This window comes from Microtus pennsylvanicus, chromosome 1, assembly GCF_037038515.1.
Source record: "Microtus pennsylvanicus isolate mMicPen1 chromosome 1, mMicPen1.hap1, whole genome shotgun sequence".
NCBI lineage: Eukaryota > Metazoa > Chordata > Mammalia > Rodentia > Cricetidae > Microtus > Microtus pennsylvanicus.
This window is the reverse complement of record NC_134579.1, coordinates 40,983,536-41,009,045: the sequence shown is the minus strand read 5'-3', so window position 1 is coordinate 41,009,045 and position 25,510 is coordinate 40,983,536. Positions and strand designations below refer to the sequence as shown.

The 25,510-nt window shown below is 48.5% G+C and overlaps 1 protein-coding gene across 1 annotated transcript in view; it reads left to right on the top strand.

Annotated features, from left to right (window-relative positions):
• Arhgap31 (Rho GTPase activating protein 31) overlaps nt 1–23,966 on the top strand; it is a 112,548-nt gene extending 88,582 nt beyond the window's left edge. Inside the window, exons 6-12 of the mRNA XM_075962584.1 lie at nt 601–743; nt 1,632–1,830; nt 4,548–4,672; nt 11,080–11,142; nt 12,390–12,938; nt 14,686–14,963; nt 17,456–23,966. Of these exons, the coding sequence (XP_075818699.1) occupies nt 601–743; nt 1,632–1,830; nt 4,548–4,672; nt 11,080–11,142; nt 12,390–12,938; nt 14,686–14,963; nt 17,456–19,849 (3,751 nt within the window). The 3' untranslated portion in view covers nt 19,850–23,966. The remainder of the gene's footprint in view (nt 1–600; nt 744–1,631; nt 1,831–4,547; nt 4,673–11,079; nt 11,143–12,389; nt 12,939–14,685; nt 14,964–17,455) is intronic.
• Nucleotides 23,967–25,510: the final 1,544 nt, after the last annotated feature.

Here is a 25,510-nt window from a genome sequence, read left to right as displayed (position 1 = left end):
CAGAGCAGCCCATAATACTCTGAGTGGAAACAAAGCCTGGGTGCTTCAAAGTGAAAGCTCTGGAAGACAGCCCTAAGGCTCAGTGGTCTTTTTATAGCATATATGAACTTATAGTGCCTTAAAAGCTAAGCTCTTGGCCTACCAGCATGGAAACCCTGGTTCCAAAGGCATCTGTTGGCTGTTATCCCAATGTGCCTAAAGTTATGGATCTCTATGTTTGCTTCCATTTCTCGAAAAGGCCTTTTTTTTTTTTGTCTCTGGGGCTCATTGGCTTCTCTTGGTTTTGATGAGGTCACCTATGCCTGTGACTTGAATCAACTGCTTCATGCGTGACTCACGTGAGACAGCAGGATAAAGGTGGAAGGGAATCCCATGAAGCAAAACAAGTCCGTCCTGTGCATTTATGGACAGTGTCTGTAGTCTTGCTATGTAGAGTGTGTGACAGTGACTTCCCGTCTATTCAGTGGGTTGGGCTTCGCGTCTGTTGGGAGACACTCTCTGATTGGTCATGAAAAGCCAAAACATGTGTCCCAGACAAAAGACCCAGCAGCCGTGCTCATTGTAAGGCACAGTCATTCTGGATGTGTTTCTCCCGCGCAGGTGTAAAAAAATCGAAGCCACTATTTGCAACGGAGACGCAGCCTTTCTGGCAGTCCGGGTCCAGCAGGTGGTGATTGAATTCATACTGAATCATGCGGACCAAATCTTCAACAGTGGTGCTCCAGGGCCTCTGCAGCAGGATGGTAATGGCTCCCCCCATGGCCTACGCCCCCAAATACCCGTCCTCCTTTATTGTCCTAATCATAGAGCCCCCAAATAAGTGAGTCTGAAAGTGGAGGCAGGAAAAGCAGGCATTCCAGGTCAGGCTAGGCTGCATGGACAGTGTGGGACCAATCTCCAGATATCGCCAAATGTCCTTGGGTAGGGTGAGGGGAGGGTGTGTAAAACTGCCTCAAGTTACTGTCATCAGAGAAGGGAGACCCTTGTACATCAGCCATGCCTTCATCACATCCACCCTAAAGGGAACACCCCAGAGTGGGGGGACAGTGACTATAATAGAAACACTCCAAGTAGAGGCCGCAAGGAAAGAGCCACCCTCTCTGAGGGAAGAGTACACTAGATAAATGCTCTGTCCCTCTAGAGACAGATGCCTAGGAATAGTAGACTCCAGACATCCATGGCCTTAAAGAATGCGGTCCTCGGCTGTGGGAGGAGGGGCAGCCTCCTCCTCAATCTTAGTCTAAGCCACCTTCTTATCTGACCGCAGCACTTAGCAGAGTTTTGGGGATTAAAGAACCATTGCCAAAACTCTGGATCACAGTAAGCACCCAGTAAATGTTGTGGGATGAATGAGCGAGCCTATGAAGAGTCACTCCATGGAAAGTCCAGAAAGCAGGAACCTCCTGACACCCCTCTCTGCCCTCCACCAGCTGTGAGCAGGAGAGCCGACAGTTTCCTTGCACAACCTCTGCCCTAGACTCCCCTGTGGTTAAAAAAAAAAAGCCCCAGTTGGCATGCAGTGCCCTCCCTCCCCCCAGTCAGGGAGTTCAAGTGGAAGGCTTATAGATGAGAGCTCTGACCAGGCCTGAGCTCGGACCTGCTCCCGAGCTAAACTCTTCTTTGGTTTCCAGAAAGCCGTGTCATCACCAAAAGCCTGACCTTGCCAGCCCTGTCCCTGCCCATGAAGTTGGTAAGCCTGGAGGAGGCTCAGGCCCGAAGCCTGGCGACAAACCACCCTGCTCGAAAGGAAAGACGAGAAAACAGCCTGCCTGAGATCGTCCCTCCCATGGGCACCCTCTTCCACACAGTCCTTGAGTTACCAGACAGCAAGTAATTGGCATTCTTCCAGAATTCTGAAGGATTTGCGGGTGGAGGGGGGACAAAGGAGGCGAGGCGTCCAGTCTCGGGGCCATGAGTAATAGCGGTATGGGTTGGAGTGCAGTCCAGGTGGGGTACAGACAGATGTGCTCAAAGGAAAGGGAGCCGTCTCCTCGGGTTCACCATCGTCCATGGTGATGCTTTCACCCACTGCCCCAGAGCCCCGGTGAGCTCTGGTCCCCTGCCAAAGACGCAAGGTACCAAGTGAGTGGTGAGTCTTTCCTGCCAAAGAGTAGACAAAACAGGCCAGCAGTTTACAAAGCCAGTTGCCAAAAATGAATGCTTGGCTCCCTCTTCATGACCTCCACCCTTACATGACACCAAAAAGGACCGAGAGATGAGCCTATGACAGATGCAGGTTGACAGATGGGGCTGCTCTAGTCCGAGAGTTCTCAGTGGCAGCCCTCAGGGATGGCATTTCTGACTTCCTTGCTTCTTCTCATCCTTCCAGAGAACACCCCTCATCTTCTTTCTGTGTCTGTCTACATGCGTGTTTGTATGTGTTCACGAAGACATGTGTGTGCAGGTTTGCAGGTGTGTGGCCAGGGAACAGGTTGTTCTTCAGATGCTACCTTCCTTCCTTCCTTCCTTCCTTCCTTCCTTCCTTCCTTCCTTCCTTCCTTCCTTCCCTCCCTCTCCCTCTCCCTCTCTCCCTCCCTCCTTCCTTCCTCCCTTCCTTTTTTAAAACATTTCCATCATTGGCCTGGAGTTTATGAAGTAGGCTAGTCTGGCTCCATGATACCAAAGGATTCACCTGTCTGTGCCTTCCAGGCACAGGCATTACAAGTGTGTACTCTGTTCACCTTAAATAAATAATGCCGTCTGGACTAAACTCAATATGGTGTGTGCATGAGACTGGACACACAACGAACTGAATAGCCAAGCTGCCCACTTCCCATGGCCTGTCGGGTAATATTCAGCTTTTTACTTGAGATTTTGGATCCAACTCAGGCCTTCAGGTTGAGTGGCAAGCACTTTATTGACTGAGCCATCTCCTTGGTCCTTCTCCCTTTCAAAGCAAGTCGTCATTGGTACCTATAGGGTATCCTCTTTCCTTAGTTCCTCTTCTGCCACAACCTCGGTCTCCACCTCCTCATTGTACCCGCCACGGAAGAAGGCAATGCCTGGAGCCAGAGTCGCACACCCTTATCAGACAAAGGCGAGGGCACCTTTTCATTGGATGGTGTCATCCTTTCTGTTTCACGAGCCAGTCCCTTCCCCAAGATAGCGAGCTGTTTAAAAGGGGAGAAATCTGCCACCCTGGCTAACTAGAGGAGGCTTGTGCTGTAGGAATGGCATGCCTCAACTTCCCTGCGAAAGCGCTGCTTCCTAGAGCGGACAGATTGTACCCAACTAGAGCAAAATGGCCAGCACCTTTCTAAATCAGTACAGAGTAAGACTCCCTCCCGGGGGTGAAGAGGGGGACCTCAGAGGGACCATCTGCTGCATTGTCTCTGCCTTCAGCCCCAGCGCCATGCCAGTTTAATTTATGCTGCTCTGTGTAATACAGCCCAAGGCTAAGTGCTCGGGCTATCAAGCTGAGCCAGGGAGAAGACAACGAGTTTGCAAGCTTGTCACTTACTGATCCTGAAGACCCGCTAAACCCGAGACCCAGTGTTCAGTGAGAGCCCTGTGGATATAGGTGCCTTATGAGAACCCCAAGTTACAGGGTTTCACCCTGAACTTCACTCCAGATCCTGGCTGGGTGGATCCCAAGGAGGACCTGCCTCTGTGGTGACCCCTGGTGGTACCAGGTTCTCACGAGCCAGCCCAATGCTGTGTCAGTCACCTACCCACATCCTCATCCCCAAACAGCCTGGTAGGAGGCTGAGTAGGCCGTGTGCTGACCCTGATGCATTTCTTTACCAAGACCCCTGGCCCGCTGGCAAGCTACATATCTCCCATCAGCACCAGAACGCATTCTTTACCACCCCTCCATCCTGAGTTATTGTCAGCCTTCACCTCACGCGACATACCCTAGTCACATGGCCACCAGGCAGAGACACAGAAATGGAGTCTGTGGCCCTCGCTGTTTACTCCTGTTTGTTTGTTTATGAGAGGGTGTCTCTACATACCCCTGGCTGTCCTGAAACTCACTATGTAGACCAGGCCGACCTCGAGCTCACAGAGATCCTCCTGCCTCACTTTCCCTAGTGCCTGGAATAAAGGCGTGCACCACCACCTCTGGCTTGTTTACACCTCTTTTTGTCAAAAAAGACTTCGGCACATTTGAAGAGCTAGGACTAGGGTGCTTCATGGACTTCCTCCAGGGTTTCAGAACTGTGTGTTTGCTTGTGATCACTGAGCGTTCCACTGGCTGCTGCCTATGTTGGCCTCCCATCCCTGCCTTTGATAGACAACAATCTTTGGCTGTAGTTCCGAGGAGAAGGGTCTCAGCCTTCACTTGCTTGATCACCCAGGCCATCCCCAGATAGGCTATAGTCAGGTGCGTCTTGACTTTTAGAGGGAAACTTCTAGAACTATCAAAGCCACTCATAACTGAAACTGTAACTTTGATGTTCCCCCCGGATTTGCAATCCCCCTTGAGAGACTGAGTCAGAAATGAGCATGAGTTTGAGCCAGCCTGGTCTACTGTGGACCCTGCCTCAAAACAAAACACTGCCTTGAAATGACAAGTTCAACTAACCTGTATGGCTTGGTTGTTTCAGGAGAAAGCTTTCCAGTAAATCAAAGAAATGGAAATCAATATTTCACCTGGGACGTTCTGGGTCGGACTCGAAATCCAAGCTGAGCAGAAACGGGAGTGTGTTCGTGAGAGGGCAGAGGCTCTCAGGTGAGGAGCAGCACCATGGCTTCTGGCAAACACACTGTGGTTCTTAGCTGGGTTTCACATTTGATCACTTTACATTAACTAGTAAAAAATATATATATATATATTCACTAGGGTTTTTTAAGATGATGATGATAATGTTTTACTTACAAAAATGTTCAGTGTGTACACCTTCCATGAAATCTAATGCTAACATCACAACTATAGAACCACTATCAAAACAAAAAGATAATATGAATACAATTCTATTGACTGATTTATATAGGTTAAGAGTCATACTTAACCAATTGTCCCACAAATGTCCTTCTTCTGGTCCAAGCCCAAACCTGGGGTCCGTACTTCATTTGGCTGTGGTACATCCTCAGTCTCCTCCACGGTGGAGCTGTTCTTTAGTTTCTCTCAGCATGATGCTGGAGCTATGAATCCACACAGGCTGTGTGCTGTGCCTGCCTCTGGGTCATGTCAAGAGGCACACCATGCCAGCGCCTTATTGTTGGTAGAGCTGGTTTGGGTTACTTGGTTAAAATACGGTGTGTTGTGTATTTCAGCAGCACTGGTTAGATCTTGCCTGCAACGGTTATTTCTATAATTTTCTCAAAAAGCCATGGTCTGTTAGTTGGAATTCTGCTGTAGAAGTTCTGTCCCTTGGCACTCAGTGCTGTGATTTTAATGGGGTGCTTTCCCCTGGATTTATTCCTGAGCAAAAGAAAAAAATTGAGGGGACCGCTACATAACGCAGAATCTGGTCGGCCCATCCTGGATATTGTCATGGAAAGCCAAGGAAAACCTCCACAATGATTTAGTTCGTGCAAAGTGCGAAGGCACAAATACAAATCTCGTCTGCATCCTGGTTTGCTTATTTGTTCGTTTGTCTGTATTTTACAAAACCTACAAAGACAATTTTAAGGCCCAGTAGGAAACTGTGGGTATGTACTGGCTACTAGGTGATTTTGAAGAATTGTACAGTATGCTAATGTTTCTTAGGAGGTGTACGCTGTAGTTGAAGTAGTTAAAATGAAATGTCAAAATAACAAGACTTACTTTCAAGTGATTCAGGGAAATGTAGGTATAAAATGAACAAATAAAATCAATAGGAAGATGCCAGCAACCATTGAAATTAGATGGTAGGTTTAGAAAAATATTCAATTTTTATGAATGTTTGAAATATTAACTAAGTGTTGGGAAGAAGTGGACTTCTATAGAGAAAATGAGGGGCAATATCTCTAACTTCTTTATGCAGGCAGAGTGATAATTTCAAGACAAGGGACAAAATGTAGAAATACTAGAAACCTGAGTTGTGTTTACCTCCGCATAGGTGTGTGGCGGACAGCAGTCATGGTGATTTCTGCTATAACTAAGAATAAATTCAGTTCAGTGGCAGCATCGGACATTCCAGTAGTAAGGAGATTTAGGGGTGCCCTAACACAGAGGCTGTGTCTCCATTTCATCCTGTCTTCCTCGGCTGTTCTGTCCGATTTGCGTCAGTACTGCTCTAGGCTGACTTCTTTGGCTGTGATAATCAGAGTCAGCTTTTCTCCTTGAGCATCGCTGTCCCCAAGGGCAGAAGGAATGTCACTCTGGTAGCTTGCTCAGCAGTTCTCATCAAGTGTCCTGCTGTGAGTCTCCCCTGGTCTCAGTAGCCTTCACTGGACCACAGGACCAGGCTCTGTGGCCAAAGGGGTTCCCGGGGCTGATTAACCTGGGTTCTGAACCAACCACTGGCACGAGGAATGGAAATTAAACCATTCAATTTCCATTTACAGAAGTACAAGAGCTTTGTAAATAGGGCAAAGGGAGAGGGATTCTGGGTAGGTATCTGTAACAGTTGTGTGGTTAACATACCTTTCATCAAATGCAAAACTGGTTCAAGTGAGGAGGACGGAGTGTCAAAGCATGCCAAACTCATACAAGTAAGAAATTAGGACTCTCCACGGACTCTGGGAGGAAGAGTGAGTACCTGACAGGAAACCCTAGTCTATGATGAGAGACTGCCTCAGCACAGCAAAGAGAGGATTTGTTACGGAACGGAAGAGGCCAGAAATAAAAAGACAAAAACCAAGAGAACAAAATAAGATGAAATAAACAATGGACTGTGATCTCGAAATAGAAAGAGTTCTGTGGTTTATCAGAAGGCACAAATCCGAGGTGCTGGACCAAATGGTGGTTGAGTTCATGGGGTGTCATGTGCCCAGCAGGGTAGTGTCTCAGAGTCACCCAGAGAGTCCCATTGCCACAGCAGTTTCTCCTTGAGTGTCAGTGACCTTTAAAAACTCCCTAAGTGGGCTGGAGAGATGGCTCAGTGGTTACAAGCACTGGCTGCTCTTCCAGAGGTTGTGAGTTCAATTCCCAGCAACCACATGGTGGCTCACAATTGTCTGTCATGAGATCTGGTGCCCTCTTCTGGCGTGTGAGCATACATGGGGGCAGAATGTTGTATTCATAATAAATAAATAAATCTTGAGAAAAAAAAAACTCCCTAAGTAGTTCTACCATTCAGCCAGGCTTGAAAGCCACTAGGTTAAGGTCTTAGAACCAAATGATTGGAAACAGAACCGAGCCAGCTGAGCCTTGGTGGGAGGTGGGAGTAAAATGACGTCAGAGGATGGTATTGCAAGTGGCTCCCCCAGTGTCGCCAGAGTAACTATGGCTAGAGGAGAGGCTGCTTTAGCCAGAACAGCATTGCTCAGGACTCCAGACTCTGAAGCTCAGGACCCAAATCCCTCCTCAAAGGCAGGCCACTGAAGTCCATAATCTCCCAGCGTGGTCTCTGTGGAACCACGGTTTGCAATACTGTTGTGAGCGACTTTTTAAAAGGGGAAATCAGTGGATTCACATATGTGAACAATATGTTAACATTTCCATGACAGAGGGTATTTGAAAATTTTGTATGTGTATGTGGAGTATGTTTGGGTACATGCATATATGTGTGCACGTACATGTGCCCACGCCTGTGGAGGCTAGACGTTAATGCTATACTGCTCTCCCCTTGTTTTGTTTTGTTATGTTACGACATGCTCTCTCACTGGCTAGACTGGATGACCAGAAACCCCACCCCAGCACACACACACACACACACACACACACACACACGCACACACACACAATCTGTGTCCACCTCCCAACATGTGCCGCTAGTCTTGACTTTTATGTGGATGCTGGGGACCCAAACTCAGGTTGCCATGTCACAGAGCAAGCACCTTACGTGTTGAGCCATTTCCTAAGCCCCCTAAGGGCATTTTAAAAATTGATTAGCCACGAATAGTATTGGGAGTTTATTGGCAGCGGAGAGAGGGACATGTTCAAGCACATTTTTAAAAACTAAACAGATGAGAAAGCGTGAGAAAACAAATGAGGTCGTGACAACACAGATGCCTAGGCTTTGAAGAGATTCCAGACACTGGTTTCAATATTTAAATTTTGCTTTAGATCAAAATAAACTTCTGAGCAGAGGAACGCCGAAGTCACAGGGCTGGAGACTTTACCTCTGAGTGAAAGAATCTTCAGAAGAGACCACAAAGGTTACCAGATGACTGGAGGGCCACAGCTGAGGACAAGCTCAGGAGAGTTTTTATCTGGGATGCAGGAGGCCCAAGGTTCAGCCTTCCAACACTGCACAAACTTGGCACGGTAGCACCTGCCTGTGATCTCAGCACTTAGGAGGTAGGGGCAGGAGAATCAGGATCTTAAAGTTATCCTCAGCTATATAGTGAGTTCAAAGACAGCCTGGTTTACATAAGATTCACTTTTTAAAAAACGGGTGGGCTAGTGGGTGGACCTCCAGGAGGCCAGATCAACACCTCAGGCAAAAATATCCTCTAAGTATAGGCAGGAGTCAATGGGTCCAAACCAGACTCTTAGCGACTAGAGAAGATGCTTTGGAATGCTTCAGAACTATTGCTGAAAGTACAGAGCTTGGGCGGATGGAGGGGGCTGACTCGGGGTTAGTTCATGATTACCTGGTCCCAGCCCCTTGAGGTCACCACATGATAACTGGAGCCCAGAGACAGAGAGATACAGAAAGCAAGGCAGAGCCTGTCTCAGAATACACAGACGGAGGGACGCCAGCCAGGCAGCTTTGGGATGATAAATCAGTTCACGATCCTACACAGACAGCCTCTCTCCAACGGTAAAAATCTTGGCATGCCATTGAGAGTGAGGAGGTTGGAGGCGCTCAGTGCATCTGAGGGCTTGTGTGAAGCCAAGGCCAGTCCTCCCATGTGGCCAAGTCAGAGAATCCCCAAGCAGAGGAGGCCAGCTGTTTAATTTGGAACCTCTTAGAAGAGGAGAGTTTGGAATAAGGGGAGAAAGAAGGGAAATTTTTAAAAAGAGGAATAAAAACAGGCATGAGTTATTGCCCAATTTGAGTTTGTGCCAACTCTGACTGCTTCTCGTGGAACAGCCTCCCATTTTCCCCTGTGGTGAGAGCACTGGCTGATCCTAAAGACACAAAGAGTATGTTTTGTTTGTAAGACAGGTTCGCACTATGTGGCCCTAGCTGGTCTGGAACTCACTACTATGTATTATTTTTAATTGAATATCTGTTCTAGTTTAGGACAATATAATTACTTTATAGTCATTTCTCATTTAGTCTTAACAACTCTTGTTTTTCTTTTATTCATCAAAAAGATACACTCTGCTGGCCTTGGTGCAGCATGCCTTTAATCCCCATACTCAGGAGGCAGAGACAGGCGGATCTCTGTGAGTTTGAGGCCACACTGGTCTACAGAGTGAGTTCTAGGACAGACAGAGCTACATAGAAAAAACCTTGTCTTGAAAAAGAATGAAAAGATGTCTAACCCTCCCCCAAAACAGAGCTGTGTGTCTGAGGATGCACAGCTGCAAAGTGACAGAGATAACTCAAACCCAGATCTGTGCAAATACACACTTACCTTAATGGCAGTTAGTTCTGCGCTTCTTAGCCTCCTCGTTCTCGTCTTCCTCCTAGCAAGCTTGACCGGGAAGAAATATTGGTCCTAATCCTGTTTCCTTTACTGTAAGAGAATCCCTGAGGCTGGGTAACTTATGGAGAATAGTGATTTATAGTTCTCCAGGTTAGGAAGTCTAAGATCATGGCCATGCTGCACCTTCTTGACTTCTGGTGAGAGTCTCATGCTGGACTGGAGAAAGTACAGACTCTCACTGTAGCTATCCCATCCCAGCAAGACAGTCATTAAGCCATTTACGAGATCTCTGCCCCCATAACCCAACTCCTCCCAACCCTGACGTGCTGAAGAGCTAAGCTTCCAACCTATGAATGTTTGGGGATCAAACTCCTACCACAGCTGTGCCTGTTCCTGTGCTAGCAATGGGCTCTTGACTCATTTAAACCAACACTTCCCAAGTCCCAGCTATGGTAGCTTGTAATGATGCATAAAGTATACCAGGTTCATAGTCTGAGTCCAAAGGGACTCCATTTTGTAGGGATCTGTTCACTGCGGAGGTTGGTGGGTGAGGAACAATCAGTCCACAGATTCCCTGGAGCACAGCCCCTGGAGTAAAGCTGACGGCGGCACCCCCAGGCCGGCTCACTTGTACCAAATTCCTGGTGCTGCTCGGTATGGTTGCAGCCAACAATCCTGCTCTCCCGTCTGCTGGATAAGAGATTTCCCAGGTTCCTTAGAGTCTACCCCATGAATCCATCTGGAGTACTTTTTAAAATTATGTTTATTATTTTATGTGTATGAATGTTTGTCCGCACCATGTTCATTATTTTTATTATTTGATATGTATTTTATTATTTTATGTGTATGGATGTTTGTCTGCACCATGTTCATGCAGTTCCCTGGGAGGTCAGAAGAGGGCATCAGATCCCTTAGCACTGGAGTTAGGGACAGTTGTGAGATGCTGTGTGGGTTCTGGGAATCAAACCCAGGCTCTCAGCCGGGTGGTGGTGGCGCACGCCTTTAATCCCAGCACTTGGGAGGCAGAGGCAGGCAGATCTCTGTGAGTTCGAGACCAGCCTGGTCTACAAGAGCTAGTTCCAGGACAGGCTCTAAAACCGCAGAGAAACCCTGTCTTGGGGAAAAAACAAAAAACAAAACAAAACAAAAAAACCCAGTCTCTCTGAAAGAGCAGAGCTCTTAACCACTGAGCCTTTGCTCCAACTCCCTGATCACTCTTTGTTCAGCTACACTGGATGCAGGAATTCTCGTTCGATGAAGTTACAATTTAACTTTACTTGTAAAGTATTAATAAGCGCAGTCTGCGCTCTCTTGTCGTGAGGTCAGTCCCAGACAGGAAAGTGGGGACGTGTAGAATGGAACAGGGCAATTCTGTAAGGAGATAATATGTTGTAGTACTTGAAACCATTTGCTGGAGTTTGTTCTCATATGCTTATAGCCTAACCTATCGTTCTGAATGTTTCTTCTTGATGTATATTCATCCAGGGTATTTTTTTCTCTTATCTTTAGTGGAAAAAGCTACTATCCGACCAGCTAAAAGCATGGACTCGCTGTGTTCAGTGCCCGTGGAAGGTGAGTGTCTTTGTTATTACTCTCTTGCTGTGAAGACACACCCTGACCAAGGCGACTTATAAAAGAAAGCATTTAATTAAGGACTTGCTTACAATTCCAGATAGTCCGATATCGTCCGTTATCATCATGGCAGGAGGCATAATGGCAGGCAAGCAGACGTGTGGGCTTTGGAAACCCCAAGCCCATCCCTACTTATGTACTTCCTCCAACAAGGCCACACCTCCTAATCCTTCTCTAATCAGTCCATCAACTAGGGACTACGTGTCAAATAAATGAGCTTATGGTGTGTGTGTGGGGGGGGGGTCCTCTTTCAAAGCACCACAGTGAGATGCCACAATTAGTACCAAGTCGCTTACCTGTGGTTATCTTTATACACGACCACCTAGCCCCAAATCCTTCCCTGGCTCATCCCAAACAAGATCTAAAACTTTCCCTTTCTCCAGCTTTCCTCTAGCCACAGAGGAGACCACAGGGACTTTTCACTCAAAATTAGACCACATTAAAGGTCAACAAGCTAAAAACTAAGACAGAGGAAACCTATACAGAAAGAGCCAAACACTGGTTTGTTTATTCCAGGATAATCATGTGTCTTGAATTTGTGAGTTTCCTGGTCATGAGTTTCACAGAGTTTCGGTCTTCATTTTGAACTGATAGACTTGTTTATGCCAATGTTTTAGGGTTTCTACTGCTGTGATAAACCCCAGGGCAAAAAGCAGCCTGGGGAGGAAGGGGTTTATTTACCTTGTAACTTTCTCAGGGAAGTCAGGGCAGGAACCTGAGGCCGGGAGCGAAAGAGAGTCCATAGAGGAGTGCTGCTTCCTGGCTTGCTCCTCATGGCTTGATTGACCTGCTTTCTTACACAACCCAAGACCACCTGTCCAGGCACCACCCACAGTGAGCTGGGCCCTGCCACATCAATCACTCAGTTAAGAAAATGCCCCACAGGCTCTCCTAGAGGCGATGTGGTGGAGGCATCTTTGTCAACTGAGAGTCCCTTTCCCAAATGTGCCTAGGTTTATGTCAAGTTGACAAAGGCAACCCAGCATAATGGCGTATTTGCTATGTATTACCTGCTGGTGTGGGTCACATAAGAGTTGATAACAACGGGGGATTGACATTTGTTCTAGCAGTTCCGCTTTTTGTCAAACAACCAGCAAACTCAGCTACAAGTTTCAAGGAAAGCGGTTCCCCCAGGCGTAGACTGTGGACACCCACGATGCTAACCACGACTTGTTCTTCTTCACCAGGGAAAGAAAGCAAAGGCAATTTCAATCGAACGGTGACCACTGGTGGATTTTTCATTCCAGCCACAAAAATGCACGCGGGCAGCGCCGGCAGCTCCTGCGACCTCAGCAAGGAGAGCGAATGGGGTCAGGAGGGGATGCCGGCTGGGGCTGAGGGGGGCTGTGAGGTGGGCGGTCAGATCCGTCCCCTGCCTGAGCAGCTGAAGGTGTTCCGCCCCATCGGAGACCCTGAGAGCGAGCAGTCCGCCCCCAAGCTTCTGGGGATGTTCTACACCTCCAGCGACAGTCCCGGCAAATCCGTCTTCACCAGCAGTCTGTTCCAGATGGAGCCCTCACCGCGCCACCAGCGAAAGGCGCTCAACATCTCGGAGCCCTTCGCTGTGTCGGTGCCACTGCGCGTGTCCGCTGTCATCAGTACCAACAGCACCCCGTGCAGAACACCCCCCAAAGAGCTGCAGTCTCTCTCCAGCCTGGAAGAGTTTTCTTTCCAAGGTTCAGAAAGTGGAGGATGGCCAGAAGAAGAGAAGCCTCTGGGAGCTGAGTCTCTTCCAGGTAAAATAGGGGCCGGAGGGTCTCCCTCCATTGCAAGACAGGACACGATCTTTGAACTGGCTTAAATAGGATTTTCAGGGCAGTGTGGTGAGGTGGTTGGGATGGTGGGCTCCAGGGCCAGAATGGCTGCTGCAAACCCATGCTCTGCCTGTGCCTGTTTCTTTCCTTCTTTCTTTTTTTTTTTAAGATTTATTTATTTATTTATTTATTATGTATACAGTGTTCTGTCTGTCTGTATGCTTGCTGGCCCGAAGAGGGCACCAGATCTCATTACAGATGGCTGTGAGCCACCATGTAGGTGCTGGGAATTGAACTCAGGACCTCTGGAAGAGCAGTCAGTGCTCTTAACCTCTGAGCCATCTCTCCAGCCCACGTGCCTCAGTTTCTTAATGCATAAAATGCTGGTGTTGATAACCATACCTTGTTTGTAAGTTTGTGTGAACATTTGGTTGGCACATGGAAAGATCTCAGAGCAGTGTCCAATAGATACTAAGTACTCAATAAATGATACTAACTTCTTTATTAGCACACACGGTGAGAACTCAGGAGGGAAAAGCCGGAGGCTGAGCTAGAGAACTGGAATTGATGGGCCTGTATTTCTGGATGTATTTTCTATTTGCCCATCCCTCCTTGCTTCTACCTCATATCTGCACAGAATAGGGCTAGCACACCTAGCCATGAGAGAGTGCTTCCTTCGGGTTGACCACAGCAATCCCAGACTGATGAGGTCTCCCACACCAAGGCCAATACAGTCTTTGAACTGTGTGCAGGCTGAGCAGGAGTTTCTACTGTTGCTCCAGACTTCTTCCCTTGTAGGCAGGCTGGTCTCCAACCACAGATCCCACTGTGTCCGCCTCCCTAGTGCTTGGATTACAGGCATAAGCCACTTAGGAAGGACTCTTTTTGACCAACAGCCCTAAAATGAAATAGGGAGAATCTCAACAGAAAGGTTTACTGACAGTCAAGCCAAGAGAATGTTTCTGTCTCAACCAACATTTTCAGAACCTCCTATTGTGCCCAACATGTATAATCTCACTTCTCAAGACAACCTTCTGAGGTAGTGGTAATTATTATTAGATAATCCCCATTTTCTTGTAGAGGAATTATTTTCCCTAAACTTCCCAGTAAGTGGGGAGCCACTACTTGCTAGCATGTTATTAATCTCAAATCTGAACCAAGGTGTGTCGGCCAGTATTTGTTGGTGTTGCTTGGTAGGACGGCAACACAGTGTTCAGAACCAAGACTGCCACGAAACTGTGCAATGCAGCCCAGGTGAGCACTGCAGTGAACGTCTAAAATTAACTGTCCGTTTGGTTTTGAATTCATCTTGGCTGCCGTCTCCTCCAGACGCCTTTCACTTGTAGCAACATTTTCACAACCTGCACATTCAGTTACGTGGCCTCACGTGCGGGCACAGCCTACGGTTTAAAAAGCTGTGCTCGAGGAACCAAAAGAACTCATCGCCTCCAAGGTTGTGACAACCAAAACTGTCTTCAGAAATCACCAATGTCCCCAGGGGGCTGGGGGAGTTTGGAGCAGAATGGCTTCCAGTCGAGAACCCTGGAGTAGCTGATGGCCAGAATCTGAGGCAGGAATGTTGTCGAGAAAAGCATAAAGAATGGGGGGGGGGGGGGTACCAGTGAGTCTCTGTAAAGCAGGGCGGGGAGGCAGGACAGGGATGGGAGGGTGCCACAAGGGCCTTTGGGAAAAGAGCCCTTTGTACTGATCACGCCCGTCCTCCTTGCAGCTTCTGTGGCTAAGAAGGCGGCTCCCGAGGACACCGTGCCAGAACCTGAAGCCCTGGGGACGGCAGAAGGTAGCCAAGGCCCTCCCCTCGACCCAGGTACCCAAGTGGAGAAGAAAACCTTGGAAATATCCCTGGGCTCTCAACTTTCAAGGGACCCAGAGAAGACGCCAGATGCCGAGAAGGTGGTGGAGGAGAGCCAGGGGGCTGACCAGCTGAGGAACACTGCTCCGCAAGAGGGCCTCAGGGCCAGGACGGAAGTGATGCTTCTCCACGAGATGGTAAGGTGGACTCTGCCTGCTCTAGTCACAGACGGCACAATTTAAAGCAGATTTTTAAAGAAATGTTAAGGGTTGCTGCAAGAGAGATTTATTTACTTATTGTTTTTTTTTTTAGGTTTTCATTTTGTAAGTGTGATCACTGCTGCATGTGTGTTTATGTGGGGGGTAGAATTTGGGGAGTCTCTTCTTGCCTTACTTGTTAAGGCAGTGCCTCTCTCTTTTGTTGTTTCTGCTGCACTATGGGCTGCAGGATGACCAGATCCCAGGCTTCCAGATCTCGTACTTCACCACAGGCGCGCTGGGATTACAGATGAGGTTTTTACGTGGGCTCCGGAGATCAGGCGCAGACTGTCAGGCTTGCAAGGCTAGCACCCCTACTCACTGGCCATCTTCCTTGCCCCGTCTATATCTTTAGAAGTCTCACTAGGCAGGAATGCTGGCCTACACCTATGATCCCATCACTTGGGGGATGGGAACTGGAGGACCATGGTTTTAAGATCGTTTGGGATAACCTCGGATGTTTGAGACCCTGTCTCCCAAAACAAACAAAATAAAACCAACTTTTCAGTCTGGAGTTTCTCCGTGGCAGGCCTCAGGGAGGTCTGCCATGAGGTGAAGGAATCATTTAGCTCAGATTCCCAAGGCAGACGCAACTCTGAATAATGCTGGCCCATAAACCACTGCATGTCCTTAGCATGCAATGACACTCAAGCCCAGAAGCAACATGAAGCCTGCTCCTTATATCCTAGTTCCAAACAAGATGACCAATCATGAACCCCCTTTTCTTCTCTCAGACATGGCAGTCTGGTGTTTGTCTCGGGCTCTCTAGAAAACCTGAGAAGTTCCCAGGCTCTAGTCTGTGCTTCTAGAGAAGGTCAAATCCGATGCCAAAGCTGACAACCCGTATCTGTTTTTTAGGGGTGATGTTTTCCACAAGTGTTTTTATGAGATGTCTTTATGTAGAAGGTGTGAGGAGGTTTTGGGGGGACACCCAGGGAGAAGGCCTGCATTTGTAAGAACCGTGATCAGAGGCGTGGGCCGGGGGGTAAAGGAAGCCTACAGCGTTTTAACTTGCTTCCAGAAAACACCAAAAGGACCATATGGGGAGAGTTAGGGCAAAGCTGAGTTAGGCAAATATTGTGGCCTCAGGAGGGTTGAGCAAGGGTTCCCATAAAGCATGTTTGCATTGGCAGAGATTCTTTGGGGGTTGGAGTCTCGTGAGGAGAACCCCAATACCAGCGACAATACCTCGAGGAAGACGGTTGGTGCTGGAAGAACCAGGGTGACTACAAGTTAGCAAATCAAGGCCTCAGGTCATTCCTTCACTGGGCACATGGCCTAAATCCCCACTCTGTGCCAGGCACTGTGCTGGGCTGTGCGACCAAGACTGTCACCACTGTCCCTGCCAGCCTCACAGGGAAAAGTCAGCGTCCAGGGCGCAGTGGAGGTATGGAGTGGTGAGGAGACATAACAGGGTTTCTGAGTAAAAGATCCATGAAGGGAAACATTGAGTGAAGTAAGGAAACAAGAAAGGGCAGAACTGTTCACACAGGAATGCAGGGAAGTAGAATCCAGTTGGTTTTGGCCGAGGAGGCAGAGGCAGGTGGATCTCTGTGAGTTCGAGACCAGCCTGGTCTACAGAGCTAGTTCCAGGACAGGCTCCAAAGCCACAGAGAAACCCTGTCTCGAAAAACCAAAAAAAAAAAAAAAAAAGAAAGAAATAAAAGGGGCCGGGCGGTGATGGCACACGCCTTTAATCCCAGCCCTCAGGAAGCAGAGGCAGGCGGATCTCTGTGAGTCCGAGGCCAGCCTGGTCTACAAAGTGAGTTCCAAGACAGGCTCCAAAGCTACACAAAGAAACCCTGTCTCAAAAAAAAAAAGAAAGAAAGAAGAGACAGACAGAAAAAAAGAAAGGAAGGAAGAAGGACGGAGGGAGGGTGGGAGAGAAAAGTACATGTCGAGACGACCCTGGATTTAACCCTCAAGTACTCTAGACGCAGAGCCGGGTGAAGAGATGAAAGGTCAGAGGCATATCAGACTTTCGCAGAATGACGCACACCTCTGGGGGGGGGTGGAGACTCCCTGAGATGCTTCTTTTTACAAGGGAATTGCATTTTGATATGATAAAGGCAAGGAATGCACTACAGGTAAGTGGGAGTCTGGGTCGTAGCTCAGTGACGGAGCACTTGCTAGGCTAAGCACTTGCGTGTGCTAAGAACTGACTGAGGAGGGTCAGCCGCAGACTGAGTTCCTCTGTGGACAGGACTGGATTTCCATCCCAATCTACTGTATGATTCAGGTCATTTGTTTAATCTATTTAACAAGCCTTTACCTGGTATCATCTTAGGATGTTGAAAAAGTTAAACAGGAAGACACAACCTATTCCAGACACCCATGGTTATGGCTGGGGCTGCCTCCTTCACTGGCTGGAATATGGCATCACCCCATTCCCTCTTGGACTCCAAAGTAACCAGGGTCCTCTTGTTTTTCAGGATGAAGATGACTTAGCTCACACCCTGATCTGGCCTGAGATTCAACAGGAACTGAAAATCATTGAATCAGAGGAGGAGCTCTCCTCGTTGCCACCCCCTGATCAGAAGAGAAGTCCAATAATTGAGACAGAGCCAGCCCCATTTCCCTTCCCAGAGGCCTCTGCGAGTTTGCCCTGTAGCTCTCCACCTCTGCAAGTGTGGACGAGGGACTCAGCCAATCAGAGCACACAGGAGGCTGCCGTCCTCGCCAATAGAGAGAAGCTGGAGCCGGTTGGCAGCATCCCTCGGTCAGAGTCCAAGCAGGTGCTCAGCCCGGACCCAGCCGGTCTGGCACCTCTGCAATTACTTCTGTTTGAGAAGGTGTCTTCTCCAGCTAGGACAGACACAGGAGGCCCTAGAAATCTCTCTCCTCCACTTCCTCCTGCTCCTCCCCCTCCAACTCCTCTGGAGGAGGAGCCTCGAGTCTTGCTGTCAAAGGAAGGCCCTGACAGAGACAGATCATCCATGGATTCCAGGACAGATGCCTACACAGAGCAGCCAAAACCCAGAGACAGTCCTGGCGTCACTAGCCTCTGTCAGAGAGAAGAGGCCATTGCCAGCCTCAACGAGAAGCAAAATGCAAAGTGCGCAGTTCCCGAGAGCAAAGGCCCCAGTCTTCCGAGCCCAGAACAGGAGGTCGAAGTCTCCCCTCCAGAAGAGGGGGATGCCCCCCACGCAGCACAGGAGCCTTCAGACTGTGATGAAGATGACACGGGGACAGACACAGCTCAGCACGGCCTGGAGATGGTAGAACCGTGGGAGGAGCCCCAGTGGGTGACCAGTCCCCTTCATTCTCCCACCCTGAAAGAAGTGCAGGAGTCGCAGGTGCAGTGCGCCCAGGCCCACCGACTGGAGAGGAGACTTTGCCACAGGCCCAGCCTTCGCCAGAGCCGCTCTCTAGATAGCAAAAGCACTGGTCAGAGTCACTGGACTCTCGAGATTCCTTTCTCCAGCAGCTGTGCCGACCTTGAAACGGAGAGGAATTATGAGCCCCTGCAGCCCCCCGCGGCCAGAAATAAGAGTGCTGGGTGGGAGGAAAAAGCCCTGAAAGCCTTCAGAGAATTCTCTGGCCTGAAAGGGTTAGAGGCTCTTCCCAGCCAGAAGGGACCGTCTGGTGTACCGCCCAAACCAGTGGAAACCAACTTCAGCAGTCTGGAAGAGGGAAAGGAGCAGGAACCAGAGCAAGGACTCAGCAACCCTCAGGTGGAACACAGCCGTGTCCCCAGGCCTGAGAGCAGCACAGAACGTTCACCTAGGGCTCCAGACAGCACCTCGCCTGGGGAGCACCCCCTGAAGCTACAGCATAAGAGCACTGAGTGTGTGCCCTCCAAAGGGAAACACAGGCCTTCCTCCCTCAACTTGGACTCTGCCACACCCATGGCTGACCTCTTCCGACTTGAGAACGGGGCTTCATTTAGTTCACCTGGCATAGAGCTCTCTGAACTAGGAGACGCCAAGGTCACCTGGGTGACCTCCTCTCACTGTCAAGCAGCCCCCTGGAACCACCAGGAAACTCAGGACCTGAACATGGTTGCCCATGCTCTGACAGGCCGTCGGAACTCAGCTCCTGTGAGTGTGTCAGCGGTAAGAACCTCCTTCATGATCAAAATGTGTCAGGCCAAGGCTGTCCCTGTGATCCCACCCAAGATTCAGTACACGCAGATCCCACAGCCCCTGCCCTCTCAGAACACAGGGGAAGGGGGGGCTCAGCCTCTAGAGAGGAAGCAGGAAGAGCCTGTTTCAACCACTGAGACCCCTCAGAAACTCACCAAAGATGATTCTCCCTCCTCCCTGGAAAGCCCAGAGGAAGAGCAGCAACCAAAGCAAGAGACAGGAGCCTTTGCATCCCAGAGGAAGGACAGCCCTGCATCCTGCGCGTGCGAGGGATCCTTCTGCTCTCCGGAACCAGGGGCCGCCAGTCTGCTCTCCACACAGGATGCGATGGTGCCATGCAGGAAACGCACATCAGAGACAGAACCATCAGGGGAGAACCTTCTTTCTTCGAAACTGGAGCGAGCGTCTGCGGGTCCTAAGTCTTTCCACAGGTCAAGGCCGGGAAGACCTCAGAGCCTAATCTTATTCCCCATCATGGACCACCTACCCTCCTCCTCCGCAATGATAGATCCCAAGGTCCTGCTGTCCCCCATCAGAAGCCCCACTCAGACAGTCTCCCCTGGCCTTCTCTGTGGAGAGTTGGCGGAAAACACGTGGGTCACAGCGGAAGGGGTTACTCTTAGGAATAAGATGACCATCCCTAAGAATGGCCAGAGACTAGAGACGTCAACAAGCTGTTTTTACCAGCCCCAGCGGAGATCCGTGATTCTGGATGGAAGAAGTGGGAGGCAAATAGAATGAGACCAGTTGGCCTGATGGTGTCTGCAAAAACGTCAGGTTCATCTGGAGGTTATTGTAGGACCAACTGGCCATTTTTCCAGGCACGAGTTATCTAAATGGAGGCTTATTTTGGCCTCTGACCACCCCCATCTCCCACTTCCCTGCCTCTCTCTTTGTCTTTGACCACGCATGAGTCCGTTTGCCAGAAGAATGGTCAAGACAAGGACCAAAAAGTCCGATTTAAGTAAGTCCACAGGAGCAAGTTGGGAAGGTTAGGCAAGGGAAGCAGATGGAATTCTTGCCTCTGGCGGAAACTGGGGCTCGGCTGTGAGTCACAGCATTTCTCCATCACCACTGTCTGATACTGTTCAGAGCTGGCTGTGTTAGTATCCCTTGAAAGAAAGAACAATCCTTTGCCTGAGTCAGAAAAATCTTCCTGTTGCCACCGAAGGCTTCTTCGTGCTTTTCTTAGGCTCTTTAAAGCGTGTTCTCTTAGACCAGTTTTCTGTAAGCTCTGTAAAAATGTCTTACCCCCAAGTAGAAGCAGATCTGAAAATGCAAACTAACATGCACTTAAGGTATCCAGGTGGGGGAACTTTCTTGCGCTCTCTCCCTGGGATTGCTACAAACCTGTCCGAGGTGATCCATGAACCACAGAGAAAGTCACAATCAGTACTCAAGAGCAGAGCCCCAGATTGGCACCACCCACGAACGCTTCCTGGTGCTGGCTTCGCGACTCCCTCCACCTGCCCTGTGCTGAACTCTGATGAACAAACCCAGCAGTTAGGGGGACTGAAGACCGCAAGTCACATAGTGTGGGACGGAAAAGTCATACAGGTCTGCAGGAGTGACGTGTCTGCTTTCTTACTAGTACCAGAATCCAAGTGCCTCATAGGGAGAAGCCTCAAAGAAAGGCACAACTTCATAGGGACCTGATGTGTTTAAAGTTGGCCAGGCATCGGGGAGAAAATTCTAGCTCAGCTTGACCATTCATCACTAAGCTGTCTGGGCCCAGCATGACAGGAGAGGGGTCAATGAGGGGCCCCAGCAGTGGCTGTCACTGACATTCATGGTCCTCAAAGAGGTGTTGCCTTTAGCCAGTGGCTCCCTTCCTTTCTCCTTCTCTCACTCAAGGGCAGATTTGAGACACCTCTCTCTGTCTTAATTTCCCCTTCACCATCCACCTGAGCACTCAGATTTGCTCTTTGACATTGTCTAGACACAAACAGATGCAGTAAACCAATCTGGTGTTCCTTACACCTGCTGGAAGATACCTGGTACTTCCATTCAAACGCTTAATGGGGCACTTTTCAGACCCCAGCCTGGCTGAGCTCTGTCCAGAAGCTCAGTTTAGAGAAAGACTAGCAGCACCCGCGGGCTGACCCCTGTCAGTCAGTACTCGACTGGGTGGGGCTCAGCTGAAGTCATCTCCAGTGGAAATGTGGAAGGAAGCCTCAGCACAGATGTCATGCCCTCCTTTCCTCCCAGGTTAACCGCAAGGATCTGAAGTCCTGTCCTACCCCTTTAAGCAGGGCCTGGGCCAAGGCTAACTAGTAAGTCAGCTAATGAGAGTGAGCCCCCGTGAGGGAGCGCAGGAACAGTTACTAGGTCTTCAGCCTTTGCTTTCTTGGTAGGCAAGGAAAGCACTGGACCAACAGCCATGAGATATCAACCCACGAGAAATCTTAGGACACAGCAGTCCCCCCTAGTCACGGAAGGTGAAGAAATATGTGTGGAGAGATGAGAAAGGCCGTGTTCTGAAGATCTGAAACCGCATCCCTGCCTTAGCAAGCTCTGAGCGAGGCTCAGCGCACTCATGGTAATGCCTTAGCAAAGACTCGTTCCAGTGGGACGTGAGAGGGAGAGAGCCACGCACCGGAACACTGAAACTACTTAATTACTGTTTTAAATTTTCTAATACGTCTAGGATGTATTTGTACTGGCAGGTAGACAGAAAAGCCACCATCTGTACACTAACAAATGACTTCAATCCTGAGGGCGGGTTTCTAGAATGATTGCCATGCTCCTTTAGATAACATTCATTTGCGACATCACCTTCAGAAGAACGGGCATGTGGGTGTCCCCATGACCCCCTGATACTTATTTGGAAATCTTCCTTACTTCAAGTTTTCTTAGCCAGTCAATTCCAGAAGGGTTTGGGACTTTCCCATCTCAGAGTCCTGTTTCTCAAGTGTGGTCCTTTTTTGACGGTCTTACAGCTATCAACGGTCACATACATATTCATACACTTTGTGGGCTGGGTAAGCCTGCATTGATGAAACTCATTCCATGGCAAAGAAATTTTTCCTCAAGATGCCCTGGGTCGCCATTTGGCCACCACCGGGGGCTCTAATACTGGATCCCTGAGAATGGCAAGCAGACTACTTGCTTCCATCCAGGTGAAGTAGTACTGTCGTCAGGACTGCTGATAGGCCAAAAAGAGCAGGAGTCACTCCTCAGAGCAACTGCCAGTCCGCAACCCGGGGGAGCTCATTTTCAAGGCTGAAGTTCAAGCAAAATGCTTACATGTACCCTTTTTTTTGACATATTACTGTTGCTTAAGTCAATAATCCATATTTATTTACAAAACAGTCCTCACAAGATGGTCCCCCCCCCCTTTTTTGCCAAAATCGAGTGGAGAAAGAGCATTGAATTTTTGTCCTTTATTCTTAGAATATGAAGAGATCTGACCAAGATGTCATTATGAAATACACTACTGGCTTAACATAAGCCTTAAAATTCAAAATTGTACCCAAGATAAAATTCTGGACTCTGGAGACACTAAAAATGTCACTGTCAGCATCCTCATCAAGCCTTTATCAAAGGCTGGAGAGAGGGCACTAGTTACCTTGGCACTCCCACACTGGTGAGGCGTCTGACGAAGAGGAGGGACACTGGCAATCCAAGAGCCCGAAACAGCTGGGAGCAGGGTGAGAACCACTAGATGCCAAGAGAAGGCAGAAAGCGGCGACTAGCGCCTTTCAGTAGGGATGTTAACAGTATCAAATGACCTACTAATTTCAAATAATCTAGTTAAGCAGAATTGCAAGTCCAATAAAATGTACCAGTAAGACACTTGGGTGTTGAGAATTCTGTTTTTAAAGATCAAAGTGAAAATGAGCTACTAAGTATTTCTGATGGTTTGCACAGTCCTTGTTGGCTGTAAGGTCTACCTGTTGGATGTCTACTTATAAACCAAGTAGGCTCAGATCCCACACACCATAAGAAAGGATTTCAGAGACTTCGATCATCAAAAAAAAAAGTCAATTTCTGCAGTTGATAAAATCACAGGCCCAAGACGAACTGTTGATTAAGAAGCTCTGGAAAGCCAGGCAGTGGTGGCTCACGACTTTAATCCCAGCACTTGGGAGACAGAGGCCAGCCTGGTCTACAAAAGCTAGTTCCAGGATAGGTGCCAAAACTACAGAGAAACCCTGTCTCAAAAATGGTGGGGGGAGGACCCTTCAGAGACTGTAAGATAGTTTGTCTCGGACTGGGATGGAAGAAGTTTCTAGTAAGCCCAATCCCTGCTTACATAAATTAGGACTACCTTCTATCAAGCTGGTCCTGCTTGATGACAACATGCATCTTGGGGTTTGCTGGCCAAGAGTATTGCAGACATTTCAAAGAGGAAGGTCAGCTCAGAGTGTGTAATTACAACAAATGTACCCTCCTTTCCGAGCCAAACAGAGGTGGAAGGAGAAAATAACAGGAGGGGGATACGGCAGAAGGTGACTGGCTGAGACCGGCCAGTTCAGGCAGTACAAAATGATTGACACACACAGCGATCACTTAGGTTGGGGTACGTGAGCAATGCAGGGCTGGGTTCTCAATGTGGGTCAAAAAGTAGGTGCTAATGTAAGAAGCCACGAACCCCTATGCTTTGAATCGACATAGCGCCACCGTACTTTCTGGCTTAAAATTCTGCAATGCAAAGCACTTTTTTCAAAGGACCCTACTGGCAGCCATCATCGATTGCAAGCTGTTTTTGAACTCTACAAATGTTTCCAAAGATATAATCAAAATGTTTTCTATTCATTAAAAAAATATATTAAACATACCCATAGAGAAATTTAAGTATAATTAAAAGAGATTGTTATGCTTTAAAATGTACTCTAATAAATCATATAAAATATAATTCTTGGGATGGACTATTGGTTAGAGGACATGGGGGTCACCAAAATCAACACAAGGACATAAATCACAAGGCGTTATGCTCACATTGCTAGTTTGTTGTGTGACATCAAGGTCAGATTTCACAAACCTTCCATAAATTTTGGGTTTGCTTTTAAAACCAGTTGATGAGAGGAGCTGCCAGAGAGACGGTTCAGCAGCTGAGCACTGGCTGTCCTTCCGGAGGACCTGAGTGGATTCCCAGCACCCACTCTAGGAGATTCCTCCCTTCTTCTGGCTTTCACCATGCACACACATGGGGTATAAACACACATCAGGCCAAACACCCATACACATAAATGCGGGTCATAGGGAAAGAAACTTATGATGGGGTCTCACTCTCTGGATCAGACTGGCCTGAAACTATGTAGTCCAGTCTGGCCTTGGACTTACAGCAGTCTTGCTTCAGCCTCCCAAGTGTCAAGATTACACGCACGCGTCACCATGCTCGGCTTCCATTAGCTTGTTTTTGCTACATCTTAATAATCAACTGTTTGCAACTTCGCTCTCTTACCACAGTCATTTAACCAAACACCCAGGATAAATTGACATCCTGTACCAAGTACAAGCTGTAACAACAACAACAAAAAAAGACAGCCAACTCCTTGAAACTCTGTAGCTTAAACAGAGCTATGAACCCACTGCATAAGTGCAGGCTCGGGTTCCTTATAACTTGAATCAGTTATGGACTTTTGTTTTGGGGGTGGACACTGTGATTTGTGCACCTATGCATGTTCGAAGTGTGTGGAGGCCAGAGACTGATGGAAGATGTCATCTGCAATCACTCTCCATGTTATTTCCTAAGGTGGACCCTCTCACCAAGCTTGGAGCTTGCTCAGTAGGCTAGTCTAGCTGGCTTGCCCTTGGGATACTCTATCTCCCCTGCCAAGGGCTGGGATTATGACTTGCCACCCCTGCACAACTTTTCTGTGGGTGCTGGGGATCTGAACTTGCACAGCAAGGGGTTTGTCCACTGAGCCAGACCCCACCCTGAGGACCGAGTGGTCATCCATCATCCAGTGTTTGAAAGAGTAAAGCCAACGTTCGCTATCCTAGCATTTATCACCACACACACACACACACACACACACACACACACACACACACACACACACACACACACACACACGGGAATCGGGGTGTGAAAGGAACATACATTTAGTCTCTTCTCTCAACTGTTCACTTCCTGACTTTGAGGATACTTCTACTCCACCAGACTTCTTTGTCGTAAGATGTCCTCCCAGCTTCTCACTCTGCTCCTGCACCATTGCTCCTCCGTGTCCCCCACAAAAGCCCTATCAGAATGCATGGTCCCAACTATTTTTCTCTTTTTAACTATTTTAACTCTTTTTCAGGTGTGGTACAGTCAATGTGCCAAATGTCCTAGATTTAGTACCAGGCTCCACTTCCTACTATCAAGTATCCCATCAGCACCTGGAAGAATTTTGTTCTTAAGGGATATCTACCAACACCCGTGCAATAATTATACATGGTTCTTCTTTTCTTACT